Source organism: Cygnus atratus, chromosome Z (genome assembly GCF_013377495.2).
Source record: "Cygnus atratus isolate AKBS03 ecotype Queensland, Australia chromosome Z, CAtr_DNAZoo_HiC_assembly, whole genome shotgun sequence".
Lineage (NCBI taxonomy): Eukaryota > Metazoa > Chordata > Aves > Anseriformes > Anatidae > Cygnus > Cygnus atratus.
This window is the reverse complement of record NC_066396.1, coordinates 22,528,654-22,552,039: the sequence shown is the minus strand read 5'-3', so window position 1 is coordinate 22,552,039 and position 23,386 is coordinate 22,528,654. Positions and strand designations below refer to the sequence as shown.

Here is a 23,386-nt window from a genome sequence, read left to right as displayed (position 1 = left end):
AACATATGGATATTATTCAGGCTGATGAGACAAAAATAAAAGTAATCAAGTAAGCTCACTATTTTTATCTAAACCAGGTTCACTCTGAAATAAAAAATATGCAAAAAGCAAAACAGGTAAGTCAAAATGTATTGGGAATTCTGTCAGAAATTCTAATTATAGATGGTCAGGAAATTTTTAACTGGAGCCAAAACTTTTCCTGGTAATATACCAGTTTTGACAAAATTGCTATTGGAAACATTTCCTCAGCTCCAGCAGTGGGTGTAGGCAAGAAAATTTAGTTGTCTGGGACAGGGAATAAATAACTTGTTGGTCTGAGCAAGCAGCTGGGTTTTGCAGAGCCCACATCTTTGCTTTGCTTGATTTAGAGCAGGGAGTTGAACCTGTGTAAGTGCCCTAGCCAGACAGTGCTGAGCTGTCTTTCTTTTTAGCTTGATGAGTATTTAATCAGTCATGGGCCGTGGATCAGCTCCAGGCAGGGGGAGCCCGGTCCCCCCCCCACCAGAAGAGCCCCCTGCCAGCTGCCAGGCAGCATTCCCTACTCTGACTTAGGCAGGTCCTGATCCGCAGGCAGGTCTCCCACATCGGAGGAGGCAACTGGCCCACGTGCGTCTCTGTTCAAAACGTTATTTTTGGTCCCGATGGAGGACGGGGGAAAAACTCTCCGTGCGTCCTGTCAAAAAGAGACTCGACCGGCTCTCCACCAGACCGCTGCGTCGAGACGCGCGGTGTGGCTAAGGTATCTGACTGCGATCGCCTTATAAATGACAAGAAACATCACAGGCGAGGGCTTAAGGGGGGCACACAACCGGTGGCGCCAGCCCAAGCACCAGCCGCCGCGGCGGAGGTCGCCCCCCGGCCGGCGCGAGATGGCGCCGTCTGCCCGAGCAACGCCTCACGGGGCGCAGCTCCGCCGCACGGGTCCGAGTCCGGGGACCGGGGTTCGAGTCCCGCCGCCGCCAGGCAGAGCGGCTCCGCTCCGCGTCTTGCCGGCCGTTAATTAACGTCTTCTCCCTGTCGCAAACCCCTAACGCTAACGTGCCTAACGGCTGCGCGAGGGGCTGGTGGATAAGGGCTGACTGAACCCGGAGGGAAATGTCAGCGGGGCTGGTGACAGACGCGACTGCCTGCGCAGCGGCTTATTCCGTCGGACCGACTGTTGGAAGAAAATTCACCCGGTTATGCGTAGCAATGCAATTCCGCCACGCAGCCTGGCGCTGCGTCTGGAGCAGCCCCAGCGGTGCCTGCACGGCTCGGCCGAGCGCTGTAGGGTCTCCGGAGGGATCACACACCTCCTGTCTCGGCACGGGACCGAAACGAGCGCACAGGCACCGTTTGGGAAACGTGTTAGCAAAGAGCCTGAAACCTGAGATTCAGGAGGACCTTTTTCTCCATTTTTTTTTTTTTTTTTGGCTACCGGGGGCTGCCCGGCTCTCCGTCCCCTCAGCGCCTTCCCCCGTGCCACTGGGCTCCTCGCGGCAAGCGAAAGCGAAAGCGCTACGCGGTGGGCTTCCCGCCGGCCGCCTGCTCGCCCTCCTCTACAAGCGACGGGTTGTTTATTGCTGTTATTTCGAAGGAAGCCCACAGAAAAAAACGGTCCGGGGACCGGCGGCAGACCTCCGCCGGCAACCCCCGCGCCTCTGCGGGGAGGGGATGGACATGCAGGAGGCAGGCCCTGCACGCCGCCCACCGGGTGCCCACCGCCCGGCCGGGCTGCGGGCTCCCCCCTCGCCTCACCACACGGGGGTCGGCCGACCCGTTAACGTCCCAGCACCCCCCCACACACACAACGTCCCTCTGTTTCTCGTTACCCCTACTGTACCCCCGCCCCCCCCCCTCGCCGCCACGTGACACGGCGCGCATGCGCGGGCGCGGCGCCGGAGCCGGGGCACATCTGCAGGCTGACGTCAGCGTGCTCCGCGCCGTCCCCCGGGCGAGGCTGCCAAAGGCTCCCCGCCGCCGCCGCGCTCGGCTTGGCCGGGGGCCGGCAGCGAGAGGAGGTCTGGGGCTACTTCAGCCGAGCTTTCCCGAGTCCTTCCTGCTCTGCCTGCCTCCCCCCCGCTCTCCTTCTCCTCCTCCCTCCTCCCCTCCCTCCCCCCTTCGCGCTGTCTCCCCCCGCCCCCCCCCACTCACGGTATTCACATGGTATTTTGCACAGAGGAGGCTGCTCGAGAGGAGGGCACCCACCCCCACCCCAATATAAGCCTCTTTTTCCTTCCTTCCTCTCCCCCTCCACCTCCCCCCCCCCGCTCCTCGTTGGAAAGACAAAATGTGCAGGGTGATAGGTTGGGTGAATTGATGGCATCCTTCCTCCTGCCAAGTCGGTCCGTTTTCTAAAAAACCCCTTTTAGGAAGGCTAGAGAATTTGATTCTGTTGGAGAATATAACCCCGGTGGTTGCTTGCTCAGAGGGGAAAAGCAGAGAGGAATACGGGAACCGTCCTCTGCAATCTCTATTGTTTGAAACTTACTTTATATCAGAAATTGAAGATGAGAACGGTAAGGAAGATTTCGCGCTATTCAATGAAACTTTTGCTTTTCTCGTGTCCCGAGTAATGGTGCGTGCAGGGCTTTGGGGAGCGGGGGGAGCTTTATCTTGCATTAGGCGAGGTGGATTTGGAGTAATTTCAGAGAGAAACCTTTGAGGATGGGGGAAGGGGGTGCGAGGATTTTTCGACCGAGACGAGCAGCGATTTATGCAGTACGGTCTCGAGCCGTGCAACTTTTTTTCCACTACTACTCCCTTTTTTCCATCTTCTCCGACTTCCATACTAAACCGTCGGTGGACGGGGGAAGAAGAGGAAAAACAACAACAAAACAAATCCCCGAACCAAAAAACAGATGCAGACCAAAGCAGCAGCAACCCCCCCCCCCCCTCCGTCCCGTCCCGTCCCTCCTTCCCTCCCTCCCTCCGCAGCCCAGGACAGCTCGGGGCTGCTGGCAGCCCGGCGTTTGGGGCGGCCGGAGCCCGTGCCGGGGCCGTGCCGGGGCCGTGCCGGGGCGCAGGAGCCCGGGCTGGGCTCGGCTCGGCTCAGCGCCGTCCCGCAGCCCCGCCGCTCGCCGGGCTCGTCAGGAAGATGGAAGCGTGTGGTTTTGATTTACTTCGGGCCGCCTGGGAATTGCCAGACTCTTAACCCCGCGGAGCCGCGCTTTTTTTTTCGTTTTTTCTTTTCTTTTCTTTTTTTTTTTTTTTTTTAAATCGGAGTACGTCTGCCTGCGCTGCGGCCCGGGGTTCAAAGGGACATTGTTTGGTGGGGGGAGGTAAGTGGGCTCTCGCTGCCCGGCGGTGTGTGTGCGGGTTTTGTCTTCGCTAATTTCTTTCATTGTTGTACAAGAGGAGAGAGAGAGAGGGAGGGAGAGAGTCAGACTCTTGTTTTTATTTGGGCTGCCGGTGCAACGCGTTTGGGCCAAACGCCAAGTGTCTGGGTCACACGCGTTTTATCCAAATAGATTCAGCGCTGCTGTCTGGAAATGGGCTGCTGAAAGTTAACTTTAGGATCAGCTCCACCGCAGCAACCAGACTTTTCCCTCCCGTCTCCCTAGGGAGGAGGGCTCTTTTTTTTTTTCTCCCTCTCCTCTCCTTTCTTTTTTTCTAATTTTTTTTTTCTTTTCATTCCTTTCCCTTGTGAATTTGCTTTGAGGGATGCGTGTCTGGTGACCTCCAGCTTCCTTCAACGCCAGTATTTCCCGCTAAGTAGGTCTTGTGAAGGGTTTGTGTGCGCGGACGCGTGTGGAGCACGCCTGTGTGGACGCGTTGGGCTATGCGTGTACACACACACACACGCTCGCACACATTTCTCGAGCCCCGGGCGTGCTCTCCTTGCCTCTTTGTATCTCTCGCCCCCAGGACGACACTGACAGCGGATCCCGGCGGGGCCGGGTGTGTGTGTGTGCTTCTCGCCTCGCTTTCTCCTCACTCCCCGGGGAGAAAGAGTCGTCCCGTCCCTCCTACCTGCCCCCGGCCCCGCTCCTTTCCTGCCCGCCCAGCCCGGGGGGCACTGCTGATCCCCAGCCCCGATACCTGCGACGGCATTCGGGTGCCTGACCCCCTCCCCTCCCTCCCTCCCCTCCCCTCCTCTCCCCATTGCCGTAGCAACCGCTCGTACCACCGGCGGGTCGGCCGTCAGGGGCGGCGGGCGCTGGGCGGCCCTGGCCCTACGGCGAGGCCGTTGCCCGAGGGAGGGAGCGGGGAGGCGGCGACCGCCGGCCGCCGCTCCCCGCCCAGCCCAGCCCGCTGCCAGGAGCCCCTCGGTCGCTCCCCCAGGTCCCGGCGCGCTCAGCTCGGCCCCGCTGGCTCGTGCGGTCGGCGGCCTCGGTGTGTCGCCAGGGCTTGAAGGGGTGTCGTGTCGGCAGAGCCCGCCGCCGCTCGGCTGAGGGGACGCCGGCAGCCCGTGTGGCGGTGCTCCGCCCGGCGCGGCGGGGAGCTGTCGCTTGGCGGCTTGCCGGCCGTCAGGCTTGAGCCGGGTCCAGTTGAGGGGACGCTTCGGTTGCCCCGGGCGCTTTCACCGCGTCCCTTTGCTCGGGAGGAGGCCGCCGAGGTGGCTGGTCTGAGCGCTGTGGCTGGGCAGCCCGCAGTGATCCGCATCCTGCCCCGAAGCCTCCGTTGTGTGTGTTTATGGGCCCCATTTTTCAAATTATTTTTTGATCCTCGTTGAGTTTCAGTGAGTAGGAGTCTCCAGGCACCGAAGATAGGACTGCGGCTCTGTCACAAGTGCTTCCGCAGAAATCCCACTACAGTACCCCTTTTGTCACCAGCATTCTAGGTTTAGAAACACATCAAACGATTTTTTCTTTGCTGCTTGGCAGTACTTTTGTAATTAAGCAGGAACTGTAGCTTCAGGTAAATGTTAGGGAGCCATACCTATTTTACCGTGGACGGAGATGTAGTTCAGCCGTGAGGCAGAGGAAATGCTTCTTACTATGAGCTTAGTGCTGATGACATGAGTGATCTAAATGACCACAATAAAACTGGAATGCTGAAAATTTATCTCAAAGGTAGGAAGAAAGGTGCTGCAGGGAAGAGGGTGTAGATGCTGGGCACTTCATGGTGTCAGTACTCTATCTGGAGTTACCTGACTGGTCTATCCTTCACGTCCATTCCAGTTTCTGAATCCATAGCCTTCATAGAGCTGCGTCTGCCCTCTTTGTACCAGCGCACAAGCCAGCTATAATACTTTTGGAAAGGAGGTTAAAAGGTCTACTGAAACTTCCAGCAAGCTTAATGTGAAAGGAGATTTTCTTATATGAGGACTAAGGCTTAGGGTGAGGGACACCATTTTGCACAGACCTCTGAAAGAATACGGGACACAGGTGATGCTTGGGTGCTGTTGACCAGGTGGTGGCTAAATATTGGGCACCATAGTTTGCTTCTGGTATTCAGAGCTGCTGAGCTCCCTAGGCACCACAATTTCAGAGATCTTTATGCTTGGGTAATTTATTATCAGCCTAGCAGGCTGAATGTGAGCTCCCCATTGTGATTTTTTTGGCTAAGTAAAAGCTGTGAGGCAGTGTTGTCTCTATATATGGCAGTACGGAGCCATTGCTGGACTACTGTCCAGTTCTGGTGTCTGTGCATGAAAAGAGATGTTGACAAATTGGAAAGGACTCAGGAAAAAAAAAAGCTGTAAAAATAATTAGGCATCTGGAAACTGTATTGCGCAGTGAGGTAAAGTGAGTAGGTTGAGCTGCTTATCAGGGAGTGTCAAGAGTTGATTGTATCAGACTATAACTGTCCGTGCAAGGAGAAAAAAGCTCATTAGCAGACATGTAAAGCAAGATTCAGTGGAATTTGAAACTAGATGTTTTCAGGTTGGAAGTAAGGCATATTCTTTATTGTACTAATGTAGCTGAAGAGTATGGGATTGATTATGCCTCTTCAAAACTTGTAAAAGGCTAAAAGCTGTAATTAAATATTAGCTAGAAAATAACGGTTTTACATGGAAGGCCATATCAGAGATTGTATTAACATCCTCTAAGGCCTTGCCTTATGTGAATGGCATCGCTAAATCCTTTTGCTTCCCCAGAAAAAAATATATTACTAAGTCCAAACTATGCTTGCAAAGTATATTTTATTCCCCCTCCAAACCTGATTAAATTCTGTGTGCTGTCTTGGAAGAAATGTTAAAATTAGGCATTGGAACGGTCAGGTCATTTACTGGTAATGGGTACATCTCAAATTGGCTAAGAAGTTTCCTGATATTCACTGTGATGTTAATAAATGGGATTTGCGTGATGTTGATTTTTCTTGAGGTGACATACAACTCTTCAACCTTTATAAATTATCCATGGACTGCAGGGGAATTTCCTGTCTGAATGAACATTGTAAATCACTCTGAGAATTTTAAAAAGGCAAATTCATCTGGTGCATGTGTAAGTGACCGTGTACACTTTTGGTAATGTGTTTTTGAATGGTTTTTCCTTCTCAGGTGTTCTGGTTCTGTTCTGCCTGCTTCTGCAGAGTTTGCTCTATGCACAGGTGTGCTAAGAGTGCTTAAGAGGACTGATTATTACCAGCTGACACAACACATGGTTTCATGTCCCATGTTACTGGACTGTTAGGTGGCTGCAGAGACCTTCCATTTAATCCCTGGTCACAGCTAGAGCTGCTTTTCGGTATTATTGCAAACGTGTTTTAAATGGGGCTAGGGAGGGCAAATAAAGCGTTTTTCTCCCAATCCCATGATCAGCAAAATGAAAATAAGAATATATTCCGCTATATCCAACTGTAGTTTGTATACATTAAGCATTTGTTGTCAGAAATGTTTTATCTCAGAACATGTATGGGTGAATAATTTCAAATACTGAAATTGTGTCTCTGGTACTAGAATGCAGTGTTCTCATTTAAGTGAACGAAAATTCTGCCGGCATAAGCAGAACCCAGGCCCAAGTAATAAAAAAATACATGCTGCAGAAAGATCAGATAACTTTGCTCTGGATTCTTTCCCAGGTTCTTCCTGTGTCTACCAGTGTATTGGGTATAGCTGTTCTCTGCTGAAATTGATGACTGCAGTGCATTGATTATAGCTGGAACAAGCCTGAACACAGTATTTGAGCAATAAGAAACCTTGATTTTATAAGTTCTCACACCTGTTCAACTTGAAACAGATATGCACATCTTAAGCTGTGTTGAGCTACTAGTAAAAGATTAATGGTAATTTTTTTAAGATTGTGATCTTGGATATTAAAATTGGTAATGGATGAATACTATTTCACAGTGTTATATTTTGCATAGTACGTTATGGTGGCTTAATATTTTGCAGGACAGATCTGTTTTGGTAGAAAGTTTAACTTGACTCGTTTTGTTTTGTTTTTCAGGAAGAGAAACGGAGCAAGTTCAGTAGCTATCCAGTCTAACATCTTACTCATATCTTAAGGAATCATACAACTACTTATTTTGAATTGAGAAAATGACTGCAGATCTAGAAGAAAGTACAGGTTGTTGGAAAAGAATACCCATCAAAAAGTGGAACATCCAATAGTTAATTTGGAAATAGAATAAAGTAAATAGACCTGTTATGGTGCGATTCTGGAGTGGAGTTAGCTCTATAGCACACAGGTAGCCCTCCAAGGAGGAGGAAAAAAAAAAAGCTCTCTGTTTTTCTAAATTATGGAAATTTTTTGGAAGACGTGGACATGGATTTTGAGCCTAGTCATGGTTGCATCGGAATTTCACAGTGACAACAGGCTTACATATAGTTCTCAAGGTAGGGGTCCAACTTCTGTAGCTGAAAAGAGTCATTGATTTTTACATTGCATTTGGGAAATATTTTCTAAACCATGTTTGTATAATTAATGAGATCATAGAGGCTCTGCTCTTAGTTTTTATCATGATTCATTGTCATTCAAGCTTGATTATAACAAAGCTGATTGAATTGTTGCTTTAATTTCTTTGTAGTTTTAACCATACGAAAACGTCGCAAATTAAATTGGTAAAATGTTGTACTTTATAATAGTTTAAAGACTTGCCATAAAGTCATTATCATGTTTTTAAACTAGGAAGTAAGGATCTAATTTTACTTTGATACATTAACATTTATAGGTTTTTAATGGAAAGAAGAGTCATTTAGATGTTTTACAATACAGTACTTTTCATTACTACTGTTTTTATTCTTGCAGGTGGATCTAATAGCTTTTGTCTTTGAATGGTATCAATGGGAAGAATACGTCCTTTTTAGGTAGAATTTAGCCCCACGTTTACATATTTTGGGTGAATAGGAAGAGATACGTAGTTAAAAACTTTATTTCCAGTGACATCAGATTAATATGAAAGAGAACACATTTTGGTGACTTAAAAAGAAGGAAAGAACAGTTTCTTTTCTTTAGTAAAGCTCTATCTACATCATGTGTTTACCTAAAAATGACTTTTACTCATGAGGGTGATGAGATTTAGCCAAAATATGGTTTATGTTTATACTACTACTTGTTGTTTCCTGTTATATTTTCTTCTCTTCTATGCCCACTCCATGGACTGTCTTACCTTGTGATTACAAAGAGGAATTCCTGTCTTACCTTGAACACTACCAGCTAACAATCCCAATAAGGGTTGATCAAAATGGAGCCTTCCTCAGCTTTACTGTGAAAAATGCTAAACCCTCAAGAAGGAGGAGGAGCACAGACCCCTATGACCAAGAACTGGCAGCATCTAAGTTATTTTTTAAACTTTCTGCCTATGGCAAGCACTTTCATTTAAACCTGACTCTCAACACAGATTTGGTGTCCAGACATTTTACAGTAGAATACTGGGGGAAAGATGGACCTCAATGGAAGCACGATTTTTTAGACCACTGTCATTACACAGGATATTTGCAAGACCAACACAGTACAACTAAAGTGGCCTTAAGCAACTGCAATGGTCTGGTAAGTGCATGTTACATGTTTTAGTATAATAATAGTGTGCTTGTTCCTTTTAAAATATGGAAGAACTTAACTGGCATTTCAGTTTTTTTGAATCCTTTTGAGAAGCAAACACAGGAAAGTGCAGCAATCCCTTAAAACCTGATCTGGGTCCTGGGGAAAAGTTGTCTTCAGTTCTTCAAGCGTAATTGTAAGCATTAGGACCCAATTCTGTAGTCCTCTAGCAGGCAACATTTTCAGTGTTTACAGTGTCTGCACTAGGGCTGCAAGATTAGGGCTGTTGTGAGGTTATTACAGGTGATCAAAATGTTGCAAACTTGGGAAGGGAGGAGGAACACTCATTCCATTAGGATGCTGAATCTCTTCAGTGAGACATTGATTGAACTGAAGAGCCCCCCTTGCTGTCTTTGGGAGTTTGGGTTTAGAAACTTATAGTAAATAACGAAGATGATTTGCCTGGTGTAGTAGTCATTATTGGTATAAGTTCAGAATGAAGAGGAAAGTAGATCATTTGCAAGTACCAGCCACGGAATTATTTAACTTTTCTAGAAATATTTTGTCTACAAATCAAACAGTTGCACTTAAAAGTAGGATTAGAAATTCTCTCTTCTATTCTCAGCTTTTACTGTTCATCTCTTGATAACACGATAGTAGTCCTTTCATGGGGAAAAAACTTTTATTCATGACAGAAACTGGAAAACAACAACAACAAAAAAGCCATACTATTGAGTACCAAAATACTGAAATAAAAGAGCAGGACTAGGAAATACTAAATCAAGAGCTCAGTACCTTCTCTAGTGAAATATAGATTGTGGTTATTCATTCTGTTTTTATATAGCAAAATGCTGGTCAATCTTGTTAAGAGTGAACAGATCTAAGTAACTGGTAAATGAGACAAAAAAACATCCACTACACAGACTTGCTATACTATTTCCTTTTTAATCCTTAGAAGTGCTAGAGAACTGTGACTCTTGGGATGTTATTTACAAACAAAAGCCTGCTGCTTCATACCTAGGTAGAGCACGTTACACCAAGCTATTTGTGTTGTCCCTGATACTGTCTAGGTTAATGTTTTGGAGTACTCTTGAGGAAAAATAATTTAATGGGGGTTTCCAGGGGTAAGTGAACATTTCTAAAGAAACATAGTTAAAATGTAGATCTCTTGAATGTGGTACCTTAGTTTGGTCTATGCAGACTTGGAGCTGATAGGTCTGAGTTCAGTACAATTTTCACTTTGGTTTTGCAGTTCCCTTGTAATAACCTTTTTGATGCCATTATTAAAGCTCTTATGCTAATATACTAGATCACTTTGCATTTGAGTTCTTGTCATCTATAAAAATACTATGGAGAGCAAATCCCTGCTTTCAGGATTCACTTTTTTAGAAGAGGCTGCATGTCTCTAGCTCTCCAGGGTTTCTCCCTGTTGAGGCACAGACAGGTTGCCCACCTTGAAGCCTGCTGTCAGTGACATGTTGCTCCCGTTTTGGTTCCTCTTTGATGTTTGCCAGAGAGTGAGTCAATAGCACTTGCTCTTGCCTTTGCCAACTCTTGTTTTTCTGTCATGTTAGGAAAACAAGAGTAGGATGAGGCAGGAGAATTGACACATTTTCGTATCAACTTCCCCAATCTCTTGCTCCTCATGGTACTTCTTTTCTTCAAAGAATTTAGCAGCGTGGTAGGTGTCACTGCTCAGTGAAGTCTTCTTGAGGCAAAGCAGAATCATTTTTTGCTTTCGTGCCTCACACCCTGAGGTGACTCTGGCACTCCCATTGTTATGTGTTTTCCCTGTCTTCAGCCGTGCTGCTTGGCTGGGCTCAAGACCTAGTTCTGTGGTTCTAGGTGTCATACATTAGCTTTGTGTTTCAAAGTTAAGTTCAGTGTGGCATGCTGCCCGGTTTAGTTGTCATCTTCAGCGCTGTTAGCTATTGTTAGCTCTTTTGTATTTCTTCCTGGTATTTGTAGTGAGGATTATGGCACCCTCAGGTCTTTGGGCACGTCATGACTGGGACTATTGAGTCGTGCCTTTTACTTGGGACTGCAAGTGTCAGTTGTCCACTGCATCTGCTAGAAAGGCTGAATGACATACACTCGAGGCTATTGTCATGCTCCAGAAGCAGCAGTGACACATGGTTCTTTATCAAAGAGGCAGGGAGCCTTCTAATCCTTCCACCTCTGCAGTGGTAGGCTGGACTCAATATGGTCCTCTACAGCACAGAAACTCCTCTGTCAGACTGCATTGGCAGAGTGTCCCAGAGCACTGCTTATGGGAGTTACCACTCAATTCAGATAAATCCATCAGAGAGTTATTTTTAAATGATGATTCCTACTGGCAAATATCTTATTATAAAGCTACTGGTTAGAACATGTTTAATAAAGCAATTGGCAGTGAATATTAAGGGTGCTATTATTTGGTTTTGAATTAATGGTCAGAATGTATTTGTGCTCAAGACATTTGTTGTATTTTCCAGTCTGATTTTTGGTCTGTAAGAGACTGCCAGTCATATTCTGCATAGTCTTTGATTAAAATCTGTCCCAAAGCCAGTCATTTTAAGTTGAGTAACTCTAAAGGAAGTAATAATGTTAAACAATGAGTGCTGCTCACAAGCAAAACTGAAGCATTCCATTTATTCCAGTTCACTGAGAGGTGTCAGTATTGCCAGATAAGTCAAATTTCTTCCCCCTACAGAATGTTCTGAGTTATTCTCTTTAGTTATGCGGGGTGGGTACGTGAGACCGTGGTTTAACTAACATAAATTGTATGAATTTGAAGAACATCTGTAGTATCTGAGATGAGTTCCAGTGCAAGAATGACTTTCTGTGTTTCACTATAGTAAAATTTAACAGCCATCAGTTTGTTTCCCCATCACTATTTCCTGGTTCAGCTTTTCCCTCTCTATTTTCCTTTTAATTACCAGACGCCCCAGAATTACAGGCTGCTACAGAAGTCTGATTCCAGCAATTTCCATTGGCTGGGCCCTGATTATGCTATAAATTGTCTGAAGTTTTGAGAAATGCTCTGTAATCCAGTGAGCAGTCGTGAGGAAATTGAAGGTCTTGTCTATCAGGCTTGCTGGCTTCCAAACTCATATTTACTGTAGTGGATATTATATTTGTAGATGGATTGCAGGTTTGGCCTTATCATGAAAGGGCCTGCAAAGAGCAGTATTTTGGAGCTGTTGGGTGCAAGGCAAGAAGGCTGAGTCAGAAGTAGCTGAAGCAATGCCTAAGCTGATTTTGTCATCCTGAAGTAAAAAAAATAAGAAACAGTGGCTGAAGAGAGAACTTCACCTTAAGGGAAAGATTCATCTAATTCTGAGGTGAATAAGTCTTGAAGAAAAGATTTGGAGCTCATAATAGTGGAATTGAGCAGAAGTCAAACTTGTCCTGTTCTGAACCACCTCTGTCCACTGCTGGGTGTCAAAGCTCTTAATCGAGTGTTCAAACAAGTTTTTCACACCAGTGGACTTTCTCACTTTGAGCTGACAAGCCCAATAGAAGGAAATACCTTAACATGTGTAGGAAGTGGTGATTATTAGGAAAGTGAATCAGAGGTTAAATATCATTTTGGGGCTACTGTAGCTCCAAGGAAATATTTAATGTAAAGGGCTAAGGATTTCCATGGCATGTAAAGTTCCATGCACTGAGTAATGTTTGTGCTAGGTAGCACAGATATCTCTGTCTAAGCAGATAAGATAAAGATATCCCAAGAAATGTCTAAAAGCATGACTGTACATACTTAAAGGAAGAATTATTTTGCAGGAAGGTTTCATGTTTGTTTAATATATTAAAAAATTAGTATATTTATAAATTATTCATATTCTTAGATTAGCTCATTTGGAAGCTGATTCTACCACAAAGAAAGCATCTACTTTTGCAGATCATAAATTGTATATCATATTTTTTGAATCATATGTAATATTTGTAATCTATGAACTGATTTAAAAGGTCAGAAGTAATTAAAAAGATTCTGTATTCTAGATAGGTGTACTTCGAGTTCTCTTTGGTAATAATCTGTATTTGCAGTATAGGCTCAGTATTCAGAAAATTACATATAAGCTGTCCCTGTCCTAGTTTTAAAATGTCTTACTAGATCCCGTACCATGCTGTCTCAGGCCAGATCACTTTTTTTTTATCCTTAAGAACATGTTAAGCTAATGCAGCCTGTTTCCTCAGACATCAATTGAAGTGTAGAGTCAGCTGTAGGCACATTGGACAACACTGACACATTCTCAGAAATTTCCATTATTACTGCTTTATGTTAAAAATGTAAAGCATAATGTCTAGAAAGGTTCAAGGCAGGCAGAAATTGGAAACCAGTAGTACTGTGAGGCAAAGGCACTTGTCCTCTGTAATTAATTTTATTGCTGATGTTCATGGAATCATAGAATGGCCTGGGTTGAAAAGGACCTTTAAAGATCATCTAGTTTCAACAACCCTGCTCTGGGCAGGGTTGCCAACCACTAGAGCAGGCTGCCCAGAGCCATGTTAACTGTTACTTCTGTAGCTGATGGACATCCCCTGTCTGAAATAAGGTGAGGCCCCAGCTAGACAGTCTGACATTTTCTTTTTACAAATTCAGGGGAACTCCATGTAGATTCACAGATTTGTCTGAGCATGTCAAACTGCTGGATCCAGACCTTATATATGTTAGCAGGAGCTGGCAATCTGTAGTGGGATTGGATAAGACAGGACCTCAAACAATCTGTTTTAGATAATAGTCTTGGGAATGCTACTTGTAGTAACCTACTTGGGTATTCAGCGTATTTCTTAAATTAATGGTGTTTTGTTAGAACATTTTACTGTTTGTTCCTGTGTCTTAATATTTCTTGTATTTTGGAGTAGAAGTTCAATTCGGAAGCTGCTGTAAGCTCAAATATGATAGCAAAATGAACAGAAAAAAAAAACACACAAAACAAAAAAAATACAACACATTTACATTTATTTCCTTTTAATGCTTTATAAGGCATTGTTTCAATCTCCCTTTTCAACTGAAACATTGTTTTGCCCAAACAGGAGATAAGCCAGAAATGGGTTTTAAAATGTTGGTTCAGATAGAATAGTGTAATTCCAAATATTCCCACTATCAATTGGGCATTAGTGAATGTACATACAATGAAAGCACCTCTAGGCACCAGAATAAATGCTGTTTTTCACTGAAATAGGTATTTCTTTTGTGCAGAATTTGGAATGTTTCTTAAAAAAAACCATGCACTCATGCACTTTAAACTGATGCAAGTGGTCTTGTTGAATTAATACTGGAAGAACGGTTTGTTTGCAAGCAAAATTGATTACACTGGGTTTAAAATGGTGTTAGTATGCAGGGCTTATGTGAAGGGTATATGCAGGGCAAGTGAATTTCCAGTGTTTATCAAATCACATGGCTACCTGCCACAACTGATCACGTGCACATTCTGACTGCCTGGTAGCAGGTGTAAGTTAAAATTTACTTGCAGTTCCTTGACTACATGTTATTAACATCTCTTTTTCTTAATCTGACATAGTGTTCGGACAGATGAGTTTGGACATTGACTAGGCATAGGAAAAATGAATGATACTTCCCCAGCCTTTTTCACTGCTGGCACCTGGAAGAAACCTCCAAACTGTTGTCACAGTTCACAGACGTTTGTAGTAGCATTTACTTCTCCTTTACACAGTTTGTTTACAAAATTCATGCTGCAATTAAGTGTTGTTTATGGCATTTGAAATTACTTCCACTGCAGTCATCTTACTCCTTAAAACTCATTTACCTGCTGGACTTGAGTACAGGCACAAAGGATGTATGCCCTAGAGTAATCAGAGTCAGGCTAAGGCACTTCTCTTGCAGAGGCAGGGTCACAGCTTGGATGGTACCTCTGTCTCCTCAGACTTGGCGCAAAGCAGGCAGCCTGATGGTGTTGGCCAGAACCACCTCTTTTCCTGTGGGAACATAATACCAGAGCTTACAATGGCTCGGGATTCGCTTGAACCCAGATGTCTGACATCCAGACTGGATGCAGTCCAGACTGTCAAGGTTCCTTCTGCACATCTGGCAAAGCTAGTTACAGTTCAGTTTATATTTTCAAGACTGTTTAAGCAGCAGCGTACCATTAAGTGACTTATTTCGTAGTAAAATCTTAGACTTCAAGTAACGAAGCATTATGAGAAAATTTGGTGTCCAGTTGAATATAGACCCTGATGTTACCTTCTTGAGTAAATAATTAAGTTCACAATGAAAAATACCACTGAAGAGAAAACAGTTACCGTTGAAGTCACAATGTAAGGAACACACAAATGAAAAATGAACTGCATGCATATTTTTGAAAAATATATAATAGGGTTATATTTGGAAAACATTGTTCTTTCTGAAGTGTTATACAGGCATTTTTATTTTAAAAGTTGTATGTTGTTACTGAAATCTGATTGTCCCAGGAGTGAAGAATAGCAGGCAGTTGATACACAAAAGAGCAGCAGAAGAGCTTTGACCAAAAGTACAATGGCAATTCCTGATCTTAGAAATGGGTTTGGGATGTTTGGATCATCTATAGAGCAAGCAGTCTTACACCTTATCCTAGAGGTCTTATTGGAGGAAAACAAAAATAGCCCCTTTAAAAACAAACAAAACAACCCCAGACCCCCAAATCCTCACACATAGTACTTGCTTTATAGATTGAAGGTGTGATAGAAACATAGTTATTGGCTTCTTCTCAAAGTGATAGAGTGATGTTTACAGCCTTTAAGAAGTACTTTGAGATAGGTTTGCTTCTTGGAACACTGCAGAGTTCAGATGACATACACAGAAATGTTTGAAGATATGTCTTGGGAATAGCATATGAGGTGTTTGTTGAATACTCTTAACTCCTCATGAGTTGGATTAAATAAGGATGAATTAAGGTGCAGTTATGGATGCTTTCTTGTGTTACTTTGAACAGTCTTCACAGTGGTTTTAATGGGATTTACATCAGTTTGTGATTCATCAGATCAGGATGTGAATGCAGAATTTACTGCTTCCAGTCTCCAGGCTGATTCAGTAGCTCTTTCTCTTAGTGTAGAAAGATTATACATTCAGAATTTCCTAGATAAAGTTACTGGGATTATTTATTTAGCAAATAGAAGTGTGGGAGTCCGTCTGTCAGGGCTTATTCCTCAGTATTTCTATACCCAAAAGGATCCCCAAACTGGATTTTCTGCTAAAGTTCAGTTTTAATTGCTGAAGATTCAGGAAATTGCATAGTTGGCCTGAAGTCTCCCCTTTCCTCTATAAACCACTTCCTGTTTGGAAGAAGCTGAGTTCACAAATGTGAAAGTTATGAGAATAGAATATCTACCATTCTGTACTGCAGTGTGAGGGGAAAAATATGCATTTGTTACAGAGCATGATGTCTAGTACATAGCCTGCAACAACTTGGATCTGCCAAAAATTTGTGATGAGACCTTTTAAGGAATACATGCTTTGTAGATAGTGTAGTCTAAGTTAATAATTTGATTTTAATAACTAGCTCAGTTTTGGAATTCAGCATCTGGATGTAAAATGCTGAATATTTTTGCTGAATAATATTTTCTAAAATTAATTCTTCTTGCAGTTTTTACGGCATTAAGCATCTACTAGTGTGGCATCACAGTGGGATATTGGGCTCACCCTTTGAGCAATACCATTTTGGCTTGGTGTCACTTTTAATGGCTGTGAATCATATAGTTTTGGAACAGGTCTTTGAACAGCTTGTTTGTCCTATACCAAGAGTATCTCTTTCTTTCTTACCGCATCTACTTAAAAATGGTGGGAAAGAACTCCATAAGTAAGGCAATGATATTTTTATTCTTTTCTCATGGTGTTGTTTTTAGGTATTTATTCCTGCTCTCACTAAAGTCACTGGAAGAGAGCTGGTTCATGCATTTTCTTTTGACATAGCTGTGGATTTCTTAACAGAAATAAATGATAGTCAAATGTTATGTTAGCTTTTTTAATATGAGTTTTATGTTGTCTTTTGCAAGTTTTTATTTTCTTCTTTTCTTCCTTAAGCATGGAGTTATTGCTACGGAAGATGAAGAGTATTTTATTGAGCCTTTAAGGAATATAACTGATAATTCCAGTGACTTTAATTATGAGAATGGTCATCCTCATGTTATATACAAAAAGTCTATCATGTACCAGCAACACCTATATGATCATGGTCACTGTGGAGTCTCAGGTAAATGAGTATGAGTATCAGTTGTGTTTTCATTGCTTTTAAAATATATTAACTTAAGTTGCATTTTAAGGTCTTTCTTGGTTCACAGGTAAGGTACAATGTAGCAATAGGAATCCTCCTTTTGGGTGATACAATGTGCCCTGACAAAAAGTAGCTTTGCATTTTTTTTCGGATTCACATCAAGAATATAGTGTCCATGTAAAAACACAGCACTGGGAGTAAGTCTTGTTTTATCCCTATATTGTGTACACTGGTAGTGATGAGCACAGGCTTCCTGTGCTCAGTGCACTGTAAATTTACTTTGTTTCCCATCTGGAAGGCGTGACCTGAGTGACTGTGTTACAGCTCAGTGTGTAGTAAGTGTTCCATCTCATTTGAGAAATCTTGATGTGTAGTAAGTATGTTAGTATTGTGATTACTAATACACCTGGAACTGGAGTCCTTTCTCATTACGTTTATGGTGTTTTGATACTAACTTTTGGTTTAGTGGGTTAATGTTATTCCATGATAGTTGAGAATGTGATTTAAAGGTCCTTTACAGGATGGATCATATAGTTTTGATTGAGATTTTTTTCTTCCAAAGCACAGTTTCAACACCTACAAAAACACTTTAGTGTTTTAGTACTCTTAGTTTTGAAATGATTTTCATTTCAAAGTGATTCATTTCAAGTGATGCAGAAAACTAATTTTTTGAGGACAGCTTTGAGTAAATCTGACCAATTGTTTTAGATTTATAGCACCAATATATATATATATATATATATATATATATATATATATATAAGCAGAAAAATGTTCTAACCTTGTCATTTATGTATATCTTGTTCTTAAAACTACAGTCCTGGACAGTAGTATTCCATGAGGTTCAGTGCACAGGACAGGCTGGCAAATACTAATCTTAAAATAGTATCACTGTTGAGCTGCTTCTTTTAGAAATTGTAACTTTGACTTGCACTAGCTGACTAAACTGTCTATTTTTTTGAGATTTTTTCCTGAGTGGTTCTAACTGTATTTAGACTCATAGCAAATGTTAAACTTTATGTAAGTAACTTTGTTTTAGTTTTGGAAGCATTATTTGGTGTACATGCTTCTAATGATGATGAAACAAGTCTTCTAATGACTACTGTGTGCTGACTGTAAAATGAGAGAACTAATATGTGTGGATGCTCCAGTTTATGCATTTTAAAGTAGACATCTGTGAAGCATCCGTCCTTTTCTTTCATTTTATAGGGTATGCTGTCACATAAGCCTCCTGAAATAAGTGGAAGGATTGTAAAATGTACTACAATGCAATTTTTACAATTTTAATATCTCTAGAAAAAGAATGGATCATGCAGATGTTATCTTCTATTCATGCTTAGGAAGTCAGGCTCCTCCAAGTGCGGATGAAGCAGCAGCAACTATTTTGAGGTTGCATCCAACTATTCTGGCAGTATCTGTCTTATGGAACATAGGTTAATCAGGGCTTTGCATCTTGCATGCATTTTTTCAAAACATGCAATAATCCTTAGCATCTATTCCTTTACATATATGATGCTGCTGTTATCCTTGGAAGCTCTTGTGCATTCCCTAGTTTTCACATCTGTCACATCCTGAAGCCCTTAATCACTGAAATAACTTCCCCCTGCTTTTTGCAGTCCTCATGCTCTCATCCTCATTACTCTCATGCTCATTCATCTCAGCTTCTTTTCCTGTTGTTGTGTATACTTGTGCACTAACTGAAAATTTCTGAAGAATTTTGTTCTCCCGCGAGACTGCAAGATCTTATTTTTCCAGGTGACATGCTATTTTAATGTTTTCTGTCTGACTACCAAAACCTTTTCAAGTCATTTTCGGAGCACTGTTTAACCTCTGTCTCAAAGTGACATGGCATCCAAAGTATCTCCAGAATATCTAAAAAATAAAATCAAAGACTAATTTTCAGTTTCTCAGCTTTCAAACCCTAGAACTAAAGTCAGGTAATTACTAACTCTTCTGCTAGTAGAATAAATCTTTGGGGCATTTCACTGTTTTTGGAAGTTTTGAACACTCCAATTCCATGTTTAAAAAGAAAAAAAAAAGGCACAACAAGTTAACAAAATTACAGCTGCGTTTTTGCCAGAATATCATTTATTTTGTATGGGAAACTGGTTTTAGCTTTACTTTCAGAATACTACTGCCAGTACAATATACTGGGAGGAATGTGTTTGTGTATCTGTGCTGCTATTCACATTCTGTTCTGCTGAGTTTTTTCTGTTATCTAGACCTAAATTTATCATATACCTGTTCAGTATCATGGAAGTGGTGAGGATTTAGTGCTGATAGAGACAAAGTATTGTTTCAGACCCTTCTGAGAAAAATTACAGTAATTGACAAAAAGCGAGGCAGGGAGTTTGGTGAAAGGATGATCAAAATTTGTTGGGATGATCAAGTGATGGACCGCTTCATAGTAGATAGTAGAACTGTGGTGACCAGTACAAGAATAGAACTGGGGAGGTAGGAGTAAAAATAGTTCTCTATTCGGCAGGTAGTTTAGGTTCAGATAAGAATACGGGATAGAATAGTGTCTGGTTTTCATAACCTGCATTAGATTTTTAAGTAGTTAGACATAAGAACATTTTAAAAATAAGAAATATTAAATTAATATTTCATGTGTATATTGTCACCAACTTAACTATGTTTTGTTAAATGTAACCAAAATCATTAAGACCTTGCTAAGAAGTTGAGCAACTTCAAATTCTAATTGCTTCAGAGGGATTTGAGGCCACTGGGTTATCCTGCAGAATGCTTTGTAGAATCAGCCTCTAGAAGAGTTAAGCTTTTGATTTCCATTTTCATTCTTCTGTGTCCAAAACCAGTAACATCATCTAAATGGTTTTCTGAAGAAAGGTATCTTAAAGCCGTGGAGTAGGCAGGTATAACTATGATGTCAAATGGAATTTATTTGATAGCTTAGAATTACAATGTTAACATAAATGTTTAGATGGCATGCTAAAATTCTTCATTATTACTTTTGCAATAAAGATATATTATGGACCTGTGATATGCTTTTTTGTCTGCATAGCTTATTTAAATAGTTATTTTAAACTGATGTCCAATAGCATGCACTATGTTAAGCTTGCAAAGTACTTATGGTCCATTTGTTTTTTTGCAATTGCACAATTTTAAGGAATATGCTTTTCTACAGAAAAGCTGTATACTTGTATTTTTGTCTGGAGTTGAAGTTCTGTTTTGTTGCAAGTATAAATAAATTTTTTTAACCTGCTTTAGTTACATGAATTTAAAAACAAAATGACCAAAAAATTTGTTGCAGTTATACAGACTGTTTAGATACGATTGAGAAACAATAAAAATTGACATATGAAACCTGAGAAGTGTCAAATTATTTAGGGATGGCACCACTACTACATGTGGTTTCACCTGGTGTTTTTATTCATGCCAAACTTTACAGTGAGCACGTTCTGAAATGAAAAATGCTTGTATATCAGTTAAATGAGGTTATAGCAGTGCATAATGTTTCATTTAAATATTCTCACAGTTGCATCTTAAATAAGTAGTTTCTGTTGCATTTTGAAGTCATCTTCTATTTGTTTTTGTGTGTTGTGTTCCTTCTTCTCTCTTCCCTACCACGTAGCATCCTCACAGGACTGACTTAAAATTTGAGTACCATTGGTACTCTATCTACACACATCTGGATTTCTTTTCAGCTTCAATTTACAATCTAATTTCCTGTGTTTTTTTTTTTTGTAATCATTACTGTGGGGTTAATTGTAGTGCTTTTCTGACACCCTCTTCCCCCTTGTTTTCCTTTACTTCCCAATAGCTACACTCAGTGTTAATGCAAGATTAAGTTTTTTTTCAAGCTTTTTTTTTATTTGTGAATGTGGTGGAAAAATGGCATAATTTGCCACAAAAATCTATCTGCTAAATATACAGCAAACTTTTATGGAAATGTCTTGGCTATTTAAAGAAAATTTAGTCACACTGTTCAGTGCTTTTAAAGTATAACAACATGAGAACCAATTGATGCTGGAGTGTGAGCCTAAGTACTCAGTGTTGTTTCCAACTTGCCCATTACTTTGAGACCAACTGAAGCCTAAGCTTCTCATCTGATAAGGAGAAATGTTTGTTTTCCTGAAATCTCCTGAGACTTTTATTTGAAAGATGCTATCAAGATGAGTCCAGAAGAATCTTTGCTTTTTTTTTTCTCTGAAAGTTTTCAGCATGAGCTCATTGGTTTTCAAATGTTTAGAACAGGTTTGCATCTTTGAGTGAAAAATTATGAATCAATGTGGAAGCAACATTACATTTATAAAGTACTGAGCACTCTAAGAGCATCAGAAACCCCCAGACAACACCCTCTGCTACTGAAAATAAGCAGTGGATTTTAAAAATTTTACTTCAGAAGTTATCAGAGATAATTGTAGGTATTCTTAAGTCACTGCTTAAGTGAGATGAAAATCTTTGAACAAAGTAACTTCAAATTTCCTAGAATAGGGATGAAAACAGTTAAAGCTTGGTACTGATAGTAGAATCCTCACTGGGCTTTAATACTTGATACTATGTTTTTAGAATGGGTGTAATCTTGTTATAATTTTGTGCACATTGTACTTCGAGGACAATTTCATTACTAGTGTTCTTGTCAAGTACCCAGTTTGTCTGCATTTTTCAATTTTTCTAAAGTAATGCAACTTCTAAAGCCAACACTGTAGACACAAAATATTGTGGGATACTGCAACACTGGGAATGCTGAAGCTTTGTATTCCTGGTTTTGACCTGAACGTACATCCTTTGTCAGGTAGTTACTGCCCTGTGAAATAATGGAGTTTAGGTGGATTGCATAAAGCATTGTTTTTTCACAGATGGTACTGGTCCTATCTCAGCTTACCTTAGTCGAAACAGTTCTGACATCTCTGATATTGCCTACTTGAGCAGTCCTAGTCAATCAGTTAAAAAATATATTAACCTTTTGTTGTTCTTAAGTTCATCCATAACTAGTAAGGAAACTTTAGACATTTTGAAATCCTAATTACGTAAAGTCAGCTTAATTATCTATTTTAATAAACTTAAACTTGAGATCTGTGTGGGTCTTTGTGGAAAAGGAATACTTAATATATGTAAAAGTGACAGTTCTGCAGGGAATGGAGGTTCAGATATGCACTGAGGACAGGAATTCAGGTTTTTGCAGGTACTTCCATCTGTTTGGATCAGTAGTAACCAAGTTGTTGCATAAAAGCAATGTTTTCAGGGTATTTATGTGAAACGAGTACAAGAATCAATGTATTTGAATAAAAATTAGTGTTAAAAATAACCAAAAATTAACCTATGTTGGATCATTTTGAACTTCCCATTATAGTTAATACATGAGGTAGGTAAAATAGCTTTCTAAAGAGAAAAATAATTTATTTAGTCCAAAATGTGCTAGATGTTTTATTCTAATTGCCTAATTATGGAGTTTCACAGCAGGAAAAAAAAAGTTGTTTGTTGCCTTATCAATCTGTTTAATTCCTTAGTCTATATTGATGCCTTTTTACCTTAATTTGGAATTTTCTATTTTGATTTTTTCCCCAAAATATTCTAGCTATCCTGTTCTTAAAATTCTGAAATGCTCTCGTGGTTAACTATGACTAATCTTTAGTATTAACATAGATGTACAGGATCAGGCTGAGAGAAGATGATGACTTATTGTCCTAAGCCAAGTTATGGAGAGTCCAGAATATGAAAATTAGATACAAAGTTGTTTTTCTGTTGTATAAGGTATTTTAAAATTAAAAAAATATATAAACTTAAATTTTCCTTGCCTCAAGAAAGACTTGTTTTTAGAAGCTAAAAGATCATAATCTCAACATAAACCAGCTGCATTTGAATGAATTTTACCAGTGACCCCTCTAAAGTGTTTAATTTTTTTGGTTCCTAGAAGACCTCACAAGAAGCAGTAAACCTTGGTGGATGAGTGATGCATCTGCTTTTCCAACTTCACTTCCAGTCAATGACACACTAAGTAGTCACAGTCGACAGAAGAGATCAGTAAGCCTTGAACGGTTTGTGGAGACGCTGGTAGTAGCAGACAAAATGATGGTGGGATATCATGGTCGCAAAGACATTGAGCACTACATTTTGAGTGTAATGAATATTGTAAGTTTCATCCCTCTCTGTACTAATATTAACATGCATGTTCTGAAATCATAAAGCATCTGTACTGGCATAGTAACGTCTTAATTATGCATCAGGTTGCAGGAATTAATAATTAAAATATGGCGAAAGTTAGCATGGCAGGGAAAAATGCTTTACTGTTTCTGCTAAGAAGTATGCTGTGATCACTTACATTGTCTTTCATGTGGTTACATTCAGATTAATTTCAAACTATATGGTTTCATTCTGTTTAAATCA

At 41.3% G+C, this 23,386-nt stretch overlaps 1 protein-coding gene across 9 annotated transcripts in view; it reads left to right on the top strand.

The window, feature by feature from the left end:
* The first annotated feature begins 1,469 nt into the window (after window positions 1–1,469).
* The window catches only part of ADAMTS6 (ADAM metallopeptidase with thrombospondin type 1 motif 6), a 158,604-nt gene continuing 136,687 nt past the window's right edge, over window positions 1,470–23,386 (top strand). For 4 of the 9 annotated variants that reach the window (XM_035553521.2, XM_050716430.1, XM_035553523.2 and 1 more), the window contains exons 1-5: window positions 2,257–2,498; window positions 7,314–7,702; window positions 8,491–8,855; window positions 16,849–17,017; window positions 22,914–23,131. In XM_035553521.2, the coding sequence (XP_035409414.1) occupies window positions 7,606–7,702; window positions 8,491–8,855; window positions 16,849–17,017; window positions 22,914–23,131 (849 nt within the window). In that variant the 5' untranslated portion in view covers window positions 2,257–2,498; window positions 7,314–7,605. Of the gene's footprint in view, window positions 2,001–2,256; window positions 2,499–2,989; window positions 3,261–6,945; window positions 7,150–7,313; window positions 7,703–8,490; window positions 8,856–16,848; window positions 17,018–22,913; window positions 23,132–23,386 lie in introns of those variants that run through there. The other 5 variants (XM_050716427.1, XM_050716428.1, XM_035553522.2 and 2 more) reach the window with 5 other exon arrangements.